A 17,032-nucleotide genomic window follows, 5' to 3' on the forward strand; every position below is an offset into this window, starting at 1 on the left:
ATAATGCGTTTATAGCTAAGCAGCTAATGCTGATGTGGAGAAGAAAAGAGATAAAAGAGATGATAGTTTGGCTCTCATGTAAGCACCAAGCTGGACACGGATGCATAGGTAGTAATGGGCCCAAATAGCAATTGTTGTGAGAAGGAATAGAAAAAAGAAGATATTTTAGAGATAAGTATGAGACAACTTATTGTATAACTGAGCTCTAATTACTTGGTTTATAGCCAAACACTTGGCTCTATTATTGACCTTGCTCTGAGGGACACAGTTTTTCTCCCTTTTAAGGGCATGTGCTCTCACTCCCACCACCACTAGATTTGCATTGAGAAGTGTACAAACACACATCTCAATACAGATTCGCTTTGAGATATGTATTTGTACACTTCTCAATGTAAATCCAGTTGTGGAGGGAGTGGGAGCACATGCCCTCAAGGGCAAAAATAACTTTACCTTGGAGTGACTGCCCGTGCGCTGCTTGCATTGCTGTCCACTCGTCAGTCAACTGGTTTCTAGTTTTTTCTTCTCTTCATTCATTCATATATTATAGGATTGCTGCCTTAATCTATCCATCTTTTTTTTCGCAATCATGCCTAAGCATGTATTTTATTAAGCAGAAAAGAGTTTGTTACAACCCGAGATGCTACGATAATCCTAGGTTACCGAAGCATCTCTACAAACGAAGGCACACGAGCTTGTACTTACTAAGTAAAGAATTTAGCGACCACTAGAGGAATGCCGCAATCAAATGGGCATCAGCAACGACAAATGTCTATAGCCAGCAATACGCCACTCATCAAACTCCTGTTGGATGAGCTCGTTGAGTTGCACGACCGAGGTTGCTGCCCCGTTGAAGGTATTGGCATTGCGTTCTTTTCAGACCATCCACCCAATAAGGAAGAAGACGGAGTCGAAGCCTTTGCGTATTGTCTTTGGGACTTCCTTGACGTAGAACAACAACATCCTGTAGATGTAACTTCTTGAGCCAAGAGTGCCAGACCTCCTTCGCATATGAGCAGCCGAGCAAAATGTGATCAATTGTTTCAGCATTCTCCTTCGCTTGTAACAAGATCCATTTCTACTAGCCCCTAGCGCTAACGTTCCCAGAAATGCATCTGGGAATGGCTTACGGACCACCTATACATAGCTTTATTGTACTAGTGGTAAGTGTATGCCTCATTTCAAAATTCATTTTGTATCTACAAATATGAGAAAAGAAACAAATAATTTTTTATCTTTTATAATGGGAAAATTGAATGTTTTTTATTGTTTGACTTTACGAAAGAGTTTTGATTCGTTCATGTCTGTTTTGGGAGGAAGATGTGTCTAACGACAAAAAGTCAAAGGCCAACCCAAACTTTGGAGTAAAGAGAGATGAGATCAGAGGAGAAGAAAGAGATGATGAGGATCTTAGTTATCCAAGTTAAGCTTAGTTTCTTTTTCAAGTTTGAAGTTCGGGTATCTGGTTTTGTGATGGCATCCACAATGTCGATCTAGGATACCATATTTCTTGCTGTATTCAACCTCTCGGAATGCACAAGGTTGTTCAATGAAATGCGTCAAAGAAATGTCGCTATGTGAATTTGCTGCATGAAAGAGATGTCATCATGTGATTTTGCCTATATTTGTTTTGCTTTTCTTGTTGGTCAAAATTTGGAGATTACCTTTATGAATATATGCCCGTAAAATTCATGCACTTAATATGCGATATTAAAACTTTTAAAATCAAGTTTAAAATTTGATGTTTGAATATAATAATCTTACTAAATATGTATTTGAATAGAATAATCTTACTAAATATGTACTATACAAATTAGGTAAAAAAGCTTATTGGATCCAATTTGAAAAAAATGAGGTATGAAAAACAAATACCATCACTAAGAGTCGATCACAAGGTCCAACTTCAAATAGTTAGAATTAGATCCAAAAAATAAAAACAAGTACCTGTGAATTGAAAAATGTGAAAAATGGTAGTGAAAAATTATGTATGTGTATGTAAGCCTATATACGCCTTTTCAAAAGTCAGCTTTGAATGTGGCAAACTATGGTCTTGTTCAGTTTACCAAAAAACAAAAAAACTTTTCAATATTTCTTGTCACATCGAATCTTGTGGCACATGCATGGAGCATTAAATATAGATAAAAAACAAAAACTAATTGTACAGTTTGCCCGTAAAATTGCGAGGCAAATCTTTTAAGTCTAGTTACTCCATAATTGGATAATGTTTGTCAAATAAAAGTAAAAGTGCTACAGTGTTAAAATTCAAAACCTTTTTGATGTAAACAAGGCCTATATATAAAAAAGGCCTCGTTTAGTTCCGAAAAGTGAAAAGTTTTCGGTACTGTAGCACTTTCGTTTGTTTGTGATAAATATTATCCAATCATGGACTAACTAGGATCAAAAGATTTGTCTCGTGATTTACAGCTAAACTGTGTAATTAGTTTTTGTTTTTGTCTATATTTAATGTTTCATGCACGTGCCACAAGATTCGATGTGACGGAGAATTTTGAAAATTTTTTGGTTTTCATGGTGAACTAAACAAGGCCAAAGTTGGAATGGTAGGCCCGTGCTTTTACTATCGAGAGAGATGTTGACGCTTGTTTGTTTTGAAACGAGGAAGATGGGGTCAGATCGAGCCCCGTGGCACTTCAGCAGTTCCGTGCATTGCATTTGCACCTGATCCCCTCGGCAAGATGGCAACACAGGCATGCAAAGGCCAACACGAACACTGCCACAGCCCAGAGAGGCAGGTAGGACGTTACGCTACAGTGTCCGGCGCCACATGCGAAACGACACCCAACTGGCCTACTGTGAGTACTTTGCAATGCATTGCATGTGGCGGTTAGCTCAGAGCTGCGCCTGGACCTGGCCACTGACGTATTGCGCCAGGGCAAGGCAGCAGGAGGGCTATCTAGGAAAGACAAGCTACCCACACATGCATTGTCGGTCCTTTATATTAAAGAAGATTTACTGCTGCTGAATTGTTACTTGTGACAACCATGGTTGAAATTTAGATGGGCTTGGCCCATTTGAGAATTTTCTAAAAATTTCTAAAAAAAAATCTCAAAGGCTAATTTATGTGTGCAAAAAGATGATGTAGAAACTCTTTAGTCCCACCTTGTTTGTGGAAGTGAAGGTAACCATATTTAAATATTAGATCCCCGCTCACTTCTCTAAGTTTAGTGTGACGAGGAAAAAGAGAAGCCCACATGCGCGTGCTCACTAACTAGGATGGATTTGGGTGCATGGCAAATGCGTCCAAGGGTCTGCTGAAATCTAGCTCCCCCATTTTGCAGGGGTGCAACCTCTTTTTGTAGTTTTTAGTTTTGCTCTTGGCCTTCAAGTTTGCAGAGCTCTAAATGATTTAGATTATGATCGTGACACGAGATCGGCTTGAACAAGACTGTACAAGCAGCATGTCAGCCATGCCAAAATACATCCTATCGAGCTAGGGCTTTTGCCTTTTCCCACCCTTGTGCAGCCACCGTAGTTTCTCGCCGTAGTTTCTCCAGCCCATTCGCTTGTGTGCACCGGTGATCGGACAAGCAGGTTTCTGGAACCTTTGTTTTTGTATCAGGGACCATAAGAGGACAAAGGTTTTTGAGAAGCTCTCTTCGCGCGACTACTCCTAGCCTTCACGACAAGACGTCTTCTATCCAAGTCAGGCGACGCTATGTCCTGGCGTATCCGTCGTCAACTGCTCCAATCTCTTCCTCCATAGTTCATCGACGACCTCGCGCCACCACCACCAACAGTGTCACCATTTTTATCTCCATCACTGATGACGTCGTATACTTCTATAGTCGAAAGGTATACACCTCGTGATCCAATATCTTTGTTCATACTTTTTGATATGGTGCCTAGGGTACGAGCTATGCTTACACTAGTTCTTTTGCTCATGCTGATAGATCACGCTAATATACAAACTATGCTTAATCTAGTTCTTAAATTTGTCATGATCTATATTCTAAATTTAATCTGAAAACTGCCTAATTATTTAACAAAAACTGCCTAATTATTTAACAACCAGCAGCAGCGGCTGCTCTGCTCACCGCTTGCGTCACCGGCGTCCTCTCCCCAGTATAAATAGGCGGCATCGCGCCCACCTCTCTTCCACGAGACCACGACCACACCATCACTCGCTCGTCTCGAACGCACGCTCGCCACAGCCATCAGCCACTCACTCACTAGCTAGCTTCCAGCAGCAGCGCCATCAGCGGCCACTCTCGCACAATGCCGGCCATGGTGGAGGAGGAGGTCGTCATCAGGGGGGCAGCGGCGGCGCCCGAGCCGGAGCCGCACTTCCTGGTGGTGACCTTCCCGGCAATGGGCCACATCAACCCGGCGCGCCACCTCGCGCGCCGCCTGCTGCGCGCCACGGGGGCGCGGGTCACCGTCTCCACGTCCGTGTTCGCGCTCCGCAAGATGTTCCCGGGCGCCGCCGCCGAGACGGAGCCGGAGGGCCACCGCGACGCCTCGGGGGTGTGGTACGTGCCCTACTCCGACGGCTACGACGACGGGTTCGACAAAGCCGTGCACGACGCCACGCACTACATGGACCAGATCAAGCTGGAGGGGTCGCGCACGCTGGGGAACGTCCTCGACCGCCTCCGCGACGCCGGCAGGCCCGTCACGCTCGTCGTGTACACGCTGCTGCTGTCGTGGGTGGCCGACGTGGCGCGCGCCCACGCCGTGCCCGCCGCGCTCTACTGGATCCAGCCGGCCACCGTGCTCGCCGCCTACCTCCACTTCTTCCGCGCCACGGACGGCGTCGACGCGGCCATCGCCGCGGCGGGCGGCGACCCGTGGGCGACCGTCCGGTTCCCGGGCCTCCCGCCGCTCCGCGTCCGCGACCTGCCGTCGTTCATCGTCTCCACCTCCGAGAACGACCCCTACGCGTTCGTCGTCGACGCGTTCCGCCAGCTCATCGAGCTGCTGGACGGCGAGGACAGCCCCAGCGTGCTCGCCAACACGTTCGACGCTATGGAGCCCGAGGGGGTGGCGTCGCTGCGGGACCACGGTGTGGACGTGGTCCCCGTCGGCCCCGTCCTCTCCTTCCTCGACGACGACGACGACGACGACGCGGCGGCCGGCGGCGGGAACGACCTGTTCAGTCAGGACGGCAAGGGCTACCTCGACTGGCTGGACGCGCAGGCGCCGGGCTCCGTGGTGTACATCTCGTTCGGGAGCCTGTCGGTGATGAGCGAGCGGCAGATCGAGGAGGTGGCCCGGGGCATGTCCGAGAGCGGCCGCCCATTTCTGTGGGTGCTGCGGGAGGACAACCGGAGCAGCGAGGGCGCCGCGCCGCTCGGCGGGGAGCGCGGCATGGTGGTGGGGTGGTGCGACCAGGTGCGCGTGCTGTCGCACCCGGCCGTGGGCTGCTTCGTCACGCACTGCGGGTGGAACTCCACGCTGGAGAGCATGGCGTGCGGCGTCCCCGTCGTCTGCGTGCCGCAGTGGACGGACCAGGGCACCAACGCGTGGCTAGTGGAGAGGATCGGCACCGGCGTCAGGGCCGCCGTCAGCGACAAGGACGGCGTGCTGGAGGCCGACGAGCTGCGGAGGTGCCTCGACTTCGCCACCTCCGAGATGGTGCGCGCCAAGGCCGCCGTGTGGAGGGAGAAGGCGCGCGCCGCCGCGTCGGAGGGCGGCTCGTCGGAGAGGAACCTCAAGGCGTTCGTCGCCAAGCAGATCGCCGGCGGCAACAACTAGGCCGTCTCGCTACATGATTATTATTGCCAACTATGTGCCCACGACAGCTGGCATAGATACTATCCAAGACGTAGGAAATGGAACTCTATACTACAACTGTACTTACATTGTTGCTCTTGCTGGATTTGGTTCGATTCCAATTAATTACTAAGCATCTATCATGTACATGCATGTATGTTCATGTCTTCATGATATGTTTAAAAAAATCAATGTTCTTCATGAAACTCAAGGTAAAATTTATAAAGTCATCGTAGACGTCATTTTGTCGATGGACATATCACCTATCACTGAAACAATAACGTCATTTCGACGGACACACCATCTATCATTGAAATAACAACATCATTTAAACTTGAAAGAGATTTAGAAAAATATCCACGTCAATTGGATAGCTCGAATTCGTAGACATGTTCCATCATAAGTTGATGTCAAGTCAATAAAAATGTACTCCCACGTAGGAGACTAGGAACAGTTATTATAGGTTGACTAGTCCGCTTATGTATATGTTCTATATATGTTCATCGAAGTATATATGCGAGTGACCGGCAAGAAATTTGTTTGAACACAATAATTCTTGTGTGTCAACCGCGTCCATGGGTAGGAAAAAATTCGGGGTATTATTTTAAACGTATAGATGGACTGAACCACGCATCCCTAGGTCCGCAAGGTGTTTACGTGCGGATAGTCCTCGCGCAATTGTTTTCCCATGGCTATAGCCTCTTTGGATTGCTTTCATTTGCAGCTCCTACAGGGATCAAGAATGCATGTATGAAAAATTCCAATAAAGTGTTTGGATGCAACATATGAAAAACACACAAGGATTGGGGGGGGGGGGGGGGGAGAGAGAGAGAGAGAGAGAGAGATAACAAATTTTTTAAAAAAAAACCTAAGAGGTTGTACCTCGTGTTCAGTTTTCTCTAGAGAATTCCTATGAGTACCATACGTTGATCCATTGTAAAGAATTTTCATTACGATTTCAGGACCACATGATACCTTTAAGGTTGAAAATCTCAAACATTTCCTCAACAAATTCTAACACAGCCTTAAGTTCTATGTCACCCAAGGACTAAAAAAAGACAGTTATCTAATATCCCATCATTTTCTTTGATTGTAGGCTGAGGCTGAAGACAACTTTTTGCAAATCGCTCTGGCCCAGAGAGATCATCCCCATGTTTGAGTTTGACACGAGGCTTATCGCAAAACATGATTAGTTTTCCAGCTGTTTTTCTGCTCTAGATAGTAATCAAGTTGTAACTTTTCTTTGATAGAGATATGCTGCGTCCTCGCCACTTAGCGCTGTTGCTGAAGGCTGCAGCTGTACAGCGTGCTACACTTGTTTGCAGCCGCAACAGCAAGAGTAATTAGTAGTAGGACTGTAGAAGCGAGCAGGATTATCGATATCTGACCTGTGGTGCTCGACACTTCTGTTTGAGAAAGTTCACATGGCAAGTAAGGAAGAACGGGAGAAGAAACCATTATCCAGGTCATTATCGTGTTTTCGAACTATTTTGCTCCGCAAACGATCCACTTCTTTGTATGATCCTAGCTATATACAATATTGGCTCGATCTACTCTTATTCAAATTGTTTTAATTTGCTCCCCAGCATTTTTTTTCTTGTTTTATTTCCCCTCATATGAGTTATATTTTTGTTTCTGATTTCGTCGGGTGGTAGATGATATTATACCCTGTTTGCATTGCAATTGCAACTCCAATTATTCATCGATTGGGAACATTCGACAATGCTTTTAACCCTTGATATATATGAAAAAAAAAGAAAACGCATGAAAAATAATTTAAAACAATCAAATTATTTTCATAATACAAGTTAATATCCTTCTGCCCTTCCCCCTACCTTGTTCCCCCACCCTGTCACACAGCATCGTCGCCATCAAGTCTCCCACAAGGGACGAGGAAGATGGCAACGAGAGGTTGCAGGCAATCTAACGGTATGTGAAGGGAAGTACAGAAAAATAGATGATTTTGGTTTTGAAAGGTACCGCTAAATGCATACCAGCTTCGCAGTCGCAATAGCAGGTGCGAACGCGACCTCGCAATTAGCTTTGTGTGGCGTGCAATATCACATCTTGGGCCGCCACTGGAAGACAAGTCAACAATCCGTCATGCTGCCACACATGGATGATTGATGGATGTCGATTTCCTTATAAATTCATTGATGCCATACGTCGTTCTGGGCACAATTTAGCCCCGCCCCTTTTTTTTTTGTGGAGAATTCAAATGGGCGATACATGTGGCACGAACTACGTGTTCGTGTCTTCATTCACACCACAGCATTGAATGTGCAGGATCGATTTAACGAGGAAAACCAGAATGTACATGTACCAGAGGAGCCACATGTCAGATTTCAGAAGAGGCACTACATCCTGTACTGTGCCATTCGTTTCATTCATTGTGTGATAGCGGCTAGAAGCTCCCAAAGGCCCAAACAAATTCACAATCTGAGTGACCCAATAATGAGACAACATAGCCGCTATGCAGACAACACGCCAGATTGTACCAACAGATAGCTGACCTACATCCTGGCCCATTCTTCACCGGGCAATATGTTAACCGGGAGGTCTAAAGAGAACAAAAAAAAAAAAAGATGACAGAAAACCTATGTACAGGAGATGCGAAGGAGGGGGGAGAAGGGGAGGGGATGCTATCTACTGACTCGATCAAATGGAGCAAACATGCTCCCATAATCAGCAAAAGAAGCATCGAGCTAAAGTTGTATGTATGCTCGCGGCAAAAGGCCCAACAAAAAAAAAAGTCAGCGTTCCTCATTCCTCAAATCCCTTCTGCCATCCCGAGTGTCTCTGCTGGAGGATTTGATTGCATCAGCAATCATGAGGGCTACCGTGGCCTTATGGAGGGCAAGGTCAGCCTTCTGCATCAGGCAGTGGGCCTTTTCCCTCTTGAGCTTCGCCATGGCAGCAGCGTGCTGTGCTGCACTTGCAGCATCCCGCAGCTTGAGCTCCTCAATATCAACACGGGACGAGCCCGGGAAGAGGTGCTTTGAGTTCTGCCAGTCATGAACGACAGCATTCCAATGGTCATGTGCACTCCTTTTTACTCTCTGAGGGCGGAAGGAAGGTGATGGCTGGTGATCATCAGAGAAAGCAAGGCTCGCACTCCTTTTGACACTATTGGTCCTCAAAAATCTTGGTGTAGAACTTCTTTCTGAGTCAAATGCCCGAGGAGAATCTGTTCTCGAAGAGAACCTGGGAGAATACCCTGTTGGGGAATAAAGAGAACCAGTGTCATACAATTCGCATATCCTCCCATCCACAGTGCATTCATTGTATCTCCTGCCTGATACTGGACAAGAGGAAGATACATCAGCAAACAGGAAAAAGGCAAAACAATCATTAGAGCATCTCCAATGGCTCCCTTAAAACAACTCCCTAATTTGTTTTCCGTAAGGAGACAAAACAGCCCACCAACAGTTTTGCATCTGAATTCCCTAAGGCTCTGTTTAGTTCCCCAGCCAAAAAATTTTCATCCATCCCATCGAATCTTTGGACACATGCATGGAACATTAAATGTAGATAAAAAATAAACTAATTACACAGTTTGGTTGAAAATCGTGAGATGAATCTTTTAAGCCTAGTTAGTCCATGATTAGCCTTAAGTGCTACAGTAACCCACTTGTGCTAATGACAGATTAATTATGCTTAATAGATTTGTCTTGCAGTTTCCAGACGAGCTATGTAATTTGTTTTTTTATTAGTTTCTAAAAACTCCTCACGACATCCTTCTGACACATCCGATGTGACACCCAAAAAATTTTCATCTCCAATCTAAACAGGGAGCACTGGGTAAATCTCCCCCTCGACTCACAAATATACACGTGTTCCATCTTGCTATCCATCCAGGTGTTCCCATCCCCGCGGTATCCCGCACGGTTTTCCCTCCTATCTAGTTTTCTTGTTTTAGGAAGCTAACCATTGGAGACTATTGAAGAACGGCAAAAATAGAGCTCCCTATTCATTTCATTCAATTGGCATAATCATTGGTTTACCAAGTAACTTTTAAGGAGCTTTAGCAGATGCTTAGTCTAGTACTCCCTCGAGTTTTGCATATACTTGCGTTTTGGAAACAGCAGTTTTCAAAACATAGCTATGACCAATATTTTCTATGAACAAAAATGAACATTGTAACAAAGCTGTGCTTTTCATAAAAGTATTTTTCAAGACAAATTTATGCATATGACCTTCGAGTTTCTGACGCAGCACTTTAAAGTTATTTGCAACCAAAGTTTAAAAAGCTTTAACTCAAACCTTGTCCTTTCAAGTATTTGCAAACCAAAGGGAGTAGCCATTAAGGGAGAGTACCTTGCCGGTAAAAGCCATCATGCTCTCTTGAAAAGCTATGGCAGCCAGTGGACATAAGCTTCTTATGAGAACGCTGCTTTGGTCCCTTGTATGGTACATGGAGTCCACGAGGCCTCAAACAGAAGGCAAACAATGCAGGCTTGGGAGGCAATTTCTTTTCTTGGTACCCATTTGATGAACCCTGCATTCTGTATACCTTTGATTCCCATTCATGTACCTGCTGCTCGTAGATCTTCCACATAGCGGACTGAAAAGTGAAAATGATGTAAGAGTTAGAACAAGATTGTGCCCATTCTCAGCAATTATTTGTCAGAAAGATATGTCATAATCAAAGCTCAGGAAAGACAATCAATTATTTCACAGGAAGCATCTATGTTAACCTGAATTCTAAAAATAATTGATCAGAACCGAAGAACAATCAACTATGACCAAACAATTGCTGCATTGCTACTGTTCAAAAAGAAGGCTTTCATATCTTTAGCCAATTAATAAGCAACGAAAAGATCCCTCAAGGATCTATTTCAATAAGTCTTAGTCAGAATGATACCCTGCCACCGTGGGATAAGATTGATTTGCAGCAAATGTAAAGAGTGTTATGGTGTTTTACTTCACTACATTGGCACTGGCAGTTATCAAAAAGCTGACAACAAAATCTGAAATTGATAACTTGTTTGCAAAATAATGTCAAGCATGTTTCAGTACTATATGCCTAGATAAATAAATAAATAAATAAATATATGCACATAAAACTATGCAAGTGAACTGCAGAGTCACGCTGGTACCATGATTCCATGAAGGATCCATGACTGCTTACTAAACATTACATGAAACATAATAACAGAGCTAGATAACAACTATCCAATGCTCACCTGTTTTCTCTATTGTATCAACCAAATGATGACTAAACAATGGAAAGCTAAACAAGAAGCCAAAAATAAATAAATAAAACGCAAAAATATATGTGTTCACCTGAAAATGTCGAATAAGCGGCATTCCCTTTTTCTGCCTCTTATCCTGCCAATATGCATGTATCACTTCAATAATGTCCAGAGGTACATCATCAATATCCAGTTCCTTCATCTGATCAATGCTGAGTTCATTACAGTCATGGCTATATGCAAACTTCTCTAGTTTGTCCATAACCCTCTCAAACAAATCTTCTGCCAACTCAAGTGTGCTGGTGTTGTCTCTTACTAAGAATTTCCGCCAGCTTGATATCCACTCTTCATCATCACTGTCCATGTCATATAACACACGGGATTGATCAAGAGCAATTTCAACATCTGTTCCAATGTGGACAAGATAATCTTCAGATTGCACAAAGGATACCCCATCATTATCATCATGGATTTCAACCAAACGGACACCAGGGATTGGAATGTTTTTCACAGAAGCAGCTCTGATGTTGTGGCTATAACACTCATCATGCATTTGCTTGAAAACCAACCACTGGCTTCTGTCAGGAAATTCCAGGCACCATTCAGCCCCACCTTTCCACATCATGGCATGTGTATAGCGGTTTGTGGCTCCAGGCTGCAAAACTTGACAGACCTTGTGAGCATACTTGGTCCCTTCAGCAAGCTTCACACATATCCTCCGTTCACTCTGACCATCAGAATCCATCGTGATCTGGGTATCATACTCCCTCCAACCTCTATCACCCACTGTAACAAGAACATTTGCAACACAAGTCAATGACTCTGGACTGCTATGCCCACTTCTAGAACTATCAGGAAGTTTCTTTGCATCATTTGTCTTAGCACTAACATGAGATTGTATCTTGCGGAAATGGCCTTTGTTTTTTATGCCAAGTTCCTCACTTCTAGGAGAAACTGAGTACGAAACTTGACTTCGTGGCTTCTTAGAACCACCAGCAAAGCCAGTCAACACGTGATCTTCTGGCAGTAATTTTGAACCATCTCCAAAAGCACGTGATATAGATGTAAACCGGTTCTTATGGTAAGTAGTTCTGGGGGCAGTTGGTGTAACACGACCAATTGGATGTTCATTCAATTCCTGAACCAAGTTAGATATATGTTGCTTTTCTTTTTCATCTTTGTCAAAAGGTTTATCATTTGGTGCATCAATTGCATTCTCTAGAGGAACATTGATGGAAAGACAAATCTCTGCAGACTTCTGTGAAGAGCAAATATCACCAAGATTGGAGGAATGTGGCTTGTCAGCACCAATACAAGGCCCATTTTGATCTTGAAACTTTATGTGCATTATATTTGCATCACCAATACTGCTGACATTACATTCTGGGCTCACATTCCTTTCAGCAATCTTGGATTCCCTACTAGCAGAGCTAGATGGATTTGCACAACTAGCAGAAGCCATATCCAATGGACTATCAGGTGATGAACCAAGATTAAGTGAACAAACTTCAGGTGGAGCATGGCAAACTGTATTAGATTCATGTTCCGTTACCAACTGCTGCTGATCCTCATCCAAAGTACATGACATGGGTTGCTGAGAACCACTAGTCGAATTGCTTTCCGTTAACAATTTTTTATGGTGCCAAAGCAGTAGTGAAGGTGCAGTTGTCATGTCCACAACACTTTGAGCAAATTTACACTGCACATCCAAACAACAAATAACAGGTTCAATATCTGAATAATTAGACTCTGGGTGAAAGACAGACTCCTGAACATCAAAACCCTGTTTAACAGAAAATATTTAAACGATGATCAGCTGATTTTCTAAAAAAAAAATAGAGTTCTAGCACAATGTTTTTAGAGCAGTGTGTTAGATGATGTTAACAACTATGTGTAGAAGATCAATTAAAAATAGTTGATTGCACAGAAAGGTGCAGATCAATAAACAAACAGCAGTTAAAATGTGTATTTCCACTGAACAATGATTCAAATTGACATATGAATCACATGAGGTATAGACACAACATAACGTGTTGTGCATTGCAGTTTTACAGGGAAAAGGGTTATTGAGGCACAAAAAAATTGACAATAAATAACAAGATGGAGGGTTATGATTACAACAGAAGATAATAAGAGACCACATACAACAGCAATGACAGTACTAAATCATTGACAGGAAGTGGGAAACCCTGCTAGGTACTGTTTCGGCCTTAAACAGAATAAAAAAAACACATTAAGATGCACATTAAGAGTATTATTAATGCAAATATATGGGCAATACGATTCAAGGTTAAAAAAGGCACAAGGCGCACTCTAGGCGTTTACATCAGTTTGTTCTGCATATATGTAATTGACTAACTATGAATTGGACGCCAACATGTGTATGTGTAATTCTTGTTTCTACAGTACCAGAGAGGAGGTTATGAGAACAGAAATATCAAATAAAAGTATATCTAATACTATCTTGTGACAAAATAGAAGTTCTCGTGACTAGAATGTAAGAAATCAGTAAAGGGAATGATAGTAAAGAAATCTCTAGGATTTGTTAGAAAAGTGAATGGGCAAACACAAAATTGCCCCCTCTCCCTCTGGTGGAGGGCGCCTGCAGTCCAATGCAATCTCCGTGCACTGCCACAAAGATTGACACCATCTCGCGCACTCCCCGCAGGATCACGACCCCCAATCCCTTTCCCTTCTGCTCCCTTCCCCTTCCCTGCAAACGGATGCATGAGAAAGGGAGGTGGTGCCGCAATGGATCCGGTAGTGCGACTCCCTCAGGCAGCGTAGCTCTGGATCTGGTGGCACGACACCTATACCTCCACCTACCCCTCCGCCCAGGGCTTAAGTGTGCCTAGGCGAGCCCCTAATTACACCTTGTGGGATAAAATATTGTTTCGATGAATTGTAACATAGACAAACCTATGTTTTTGCGCAGTTTAAACAATGATTGTCTGTCTAGCTATTCGAGAAAGAGGATAGCAGACAAGCATATAGCATAGTATTACACGGGGTAAGAGTGATGACCATCCATCACTAAGGTTCCTCAGAGAACCCAAAACTGGTTATTGATAACCTCACATAAAGTCCAGGAGTACTTACAGAAAGAAGCCATTATAAGGGGGTTGCTACTGCATACTGAGTAATGTACTAATGTTAATGCCCTTATTTGTTAATGACACGGTGTTCATAATGTGAAAAGCACGCAAGATTGTTTAAATGCTTTAGGGAATGCATTTATAATAGTCATGCAAGGCGGGAAGATACCTTAGAGAAGAGATCCATTGAAGAAAGGGCTCTTTGACCGGTACATTTTGTAGAATCTTTAGACAACTCCCTCTTTGGACAGTGATATTGAAGCTTTCTTTGAAGATGTTTCCATTTTGATTTCTCTACACCAACAAAGTTGAAGAACATAAACACTACTTGACTTCTACCATGCCCACCAGATATCTGAAATCTGATTGAAGTACAAGGTATTCTCGATTCCTTGGTAGTTCTCTGCCTAGAACACTGCTTGAAGCTTCCAGCAAGTAAACAGAAAAGTGATACTGCCGATCTCAAGCATGTGTCAAGAAGGAAATGTTTCGAGCCTAAAGCATTATCAACAAGAAGTATGTCCAGATGTACAACTGGCCATAAGGCAACCAATGTACCACATTGAAGGAGAAAGAAGGCATTGAAAACCGAAGCGCAACATGCTTCACAAAGCAACTTATAAACAGGTTTCAGTGGGAGGCACAATGCAGGTATGACATATGTGATTGAAGCACCAGTTGCAGTACTAGATTCCATACTAGGAAATGCAGCAAGAACCATAGCAGAACTTCCTCTTCTTTGGCAATTAGAACGCTGTTCAGAAATGCTAAGAAAACCATTCTTTTTTCTGCAAAATCGCTTCCTAGAATAAACAAAGCGAAACCTCCTGTCCTCAGGTGTGGTCCTATCCTTGAGAACCTCTGCACCCCCATTTGCAAGTGAACTACATGGTATAGAATCATTAGACTCCTTGGCAACAGAACCACGGCACTGCTTTTGGTCAAATGAAATTGCAACAACATTGGAGTGATTGTGATCCTGCTTGCTGATGCCACAAAGTGTAGCTGATTTTGCTTGGTTTGATCGAGCCAACCATGAGATGATGGGACCTGACTCAGAACTCTCTGTATTGCTTCCATCCATGTCTTCTCTGTCACCATGTTCGTTCTTCGGCTCAAACACTGACCTTGAGTTTGTGCATTTAGATCTATTGCGAGCTTCCGCTGGTAAGAACAGGAGTTTAATCCTCTCATTTTGAAGATTGATCCATTCTTCATCCTTATCATCATACCTAACATGATGTAACCTTGTGACTGGATTATATTCCTTGACCAAGCCAAAGTACCAAGTCTCATCAAGAGGCCAAAAAACCCTGATCCTCTCTTTTACAATGCAAAATGGATCCACATCGCTAGGGCTGACTTCATAAAAATGCCGACGTGGACGACGCTTCCTGAAGGGAACTTTACCATCACGCTTCCGCAGCGACCTAGCAGGACCAGGTACATCCTTGATTTTTTTGTATGAATTTTTAAAATGATTTGAATGCAGAGGAAAAGATCTCTTTGATGACCTATCAGGTGATTTCATTCCCTTCCTTGGTGATCCAGCACATCTGTTATCTGATAAAGAACAGAGCATCCTAGCAGCATTTTCTTCTAAACTAACACCATCATCATCTTTGACATGGTCACAGCCACCCTTGTCAACATGAACGGCTTTTGAGGGTTCACCTGAAGGATGTGATTGCTTTTCAACTGAGAATTCAGTTTCAGAACAGAACTTGGTGCCAGTATCCTGAGCACAAGTACCATTCTCAGTTCTCAAACAACTGACAGGTTCATCACCACCAATTCTATTCTCCTGGAACGCAACTGATTCCCCCTTCTTGTTCTGCCTCGGGAGTTGGGAAGACATAGGAACTCCATTAGCTTGTGGAATATTATGACCACCAGTCCAACTCTCAGTATTAGCATTCTGAGCCAGCCTCCTTAACCTCAAGACGCCACGAGGCTGCCTGATCACTGTAACTCCTGCTGAAGTAACTGAATGTTCAGAGTGTTCGTTCTTATTTCTCGACAATGAGAGTTGGCGACAACCATCCAGACTATCTATGCTCCATGTGGAATCACCTGAGCTGGAACTTGGCGTCCCTGGTTCATTGAGTTCCATTTGATTAGAACCCAAGTTGTCACGCTTCCTCTTATTCCCCGCAGATAAACTGCTTGAAGGAGCCTCCTTTCCATCCCCATTTGGCAAGGCAGGGCCATGTCTTGCTTCAACAGATTCCCTCTCGGACAAAGTCTCCTCACCATCTAAACCCACCACTGATTCGGTAGCATCTGTTGCAGTGGGTTTATCACAGCCACTGGATTCCATTCACGAGCCCACGAATCAAGAGAACAGATTTCCGTAGAATTTCACCTCCTAAACATGGGGATTCAGTTGAATCCACCGGCGGAGCCAAGGCCCGGCCACCCTAGGCAGCTGGCCGGGCTCCCACGGTACAGCAGAGGCGGGAGGGGAGAGGGAGGTGCGTACGCAGGGTCGCCGGCCGGTGGCGGAGGACGGAGGCGAGGGCGCGAGGCGACTGGCGAGAGGCGGGAGGGGGAGCGACGCCGCCGCCGAGCCTGGGACTGCCCCTCCGTCGATGGACGCCGCCGAGGGGGAGCCGCCGACGCGCGGAAGATCCGACCCCTGGGATCGAGCCTGAGCGCGAGTGGGGGAAGGAGCAGAAGATCTGCGCTGAGGGACCGAGCCTGAGCGGCGCTGCGAGGAAGACGGAGGCGGTGCACTAGTGCCTTAGGCACTAGTGCCTTGTTTAGTTCAACAAAAAAAACCAAAAACCTTTCAACCCATCATATTGAATCTTGCGGCACATCCATCAAACACTAAATATAAATAAAAAAACAAAAATTAATTACACAATTTACCTGCAAATCGCGAGATGAATCTTTTGAATTTAGTTAGTCCATAATTAGACAATATTTATCAAATAAAAACAAAAGTGCTACAATACCGAAATCTAAAAAAAATTCGGAACTAAACAAAGCTTAAATAAAAGCCCACCCATT

General features: G+C 44.3%; 2 protein-coding genes across 4 annotated transcripts; one reads left to right on the top strand and one right to left on the bottom strand.

Annotated features, from left to right (window-relative positions):
- Positions 4,099-5,933, top strand: LOC8078774 (crocetin glucosyltransferase, chloroplastic). The gene has a single exon (XM_002455022.2). The coding sequence runs from the start codon at positions 4,231-4,233 to the stop codon at positions 5,707-5,709; it is 1,479 nt and encodes a 492-aa protein (XP_002455067.1). The 5' UTR covers positions 4,099-4,230; the 3' UTR covers positions 5,710-5,933.
- LOC8078775 lies at positions 8,066-16,760 on the bottom strand. Of its 3 annotated transcripts, none has more exons than XM_021456688.1 (4): positions 14,187-16,760; positions 11,014-12,705; positions 10,045-10,291; positions 8,066-8,944 (listed from the first exon to the last, which is right to left on the bottom strand). In XM_021456688.1, the coding sequence occupies exons 1-4, from the start codon at positions 16,335-16,337 to the stop codon at positions 8,481-8,483; spliced, it is 4,554 nt and encodes a 1,517-aa protein (XP_021312363.1). In that variant the 5' UTR covers positions 16,338-16,760; the 3' UTR covers positions 8,066-8,480. The 3 variants fall into 3 exon arrangements, with proteins under 3 accessions (XP_021312363.1, XP_002457232.2, XP_021312362.1); XM_002457187.2 differs by having other exon boundaries at positions 8,066-9,028; positions 11,014-12,621; positions 14,187-16,759; XM_021456687.1 differs by having other exon boundaries at positions 8,066-9,028; positions 14,187-16,759.

This window comes from Sorghum bicolor, chromosome 3 (assembly GCF_000003195.3).
Source record: "Sorghum bicolor cultivar BTx623 chromosome 3, Sorghum_bicolor_NCBIv3, whole genome shotgun sequence".
In the NCBI taxonomy this organism is placed as follows: domain Eukaryota; kingdom Viridiplantae; phylum Streptophyta; class Magnoliopsida; order Poales; family Poaceae; genus Sorghum; species Sorghum bicolor.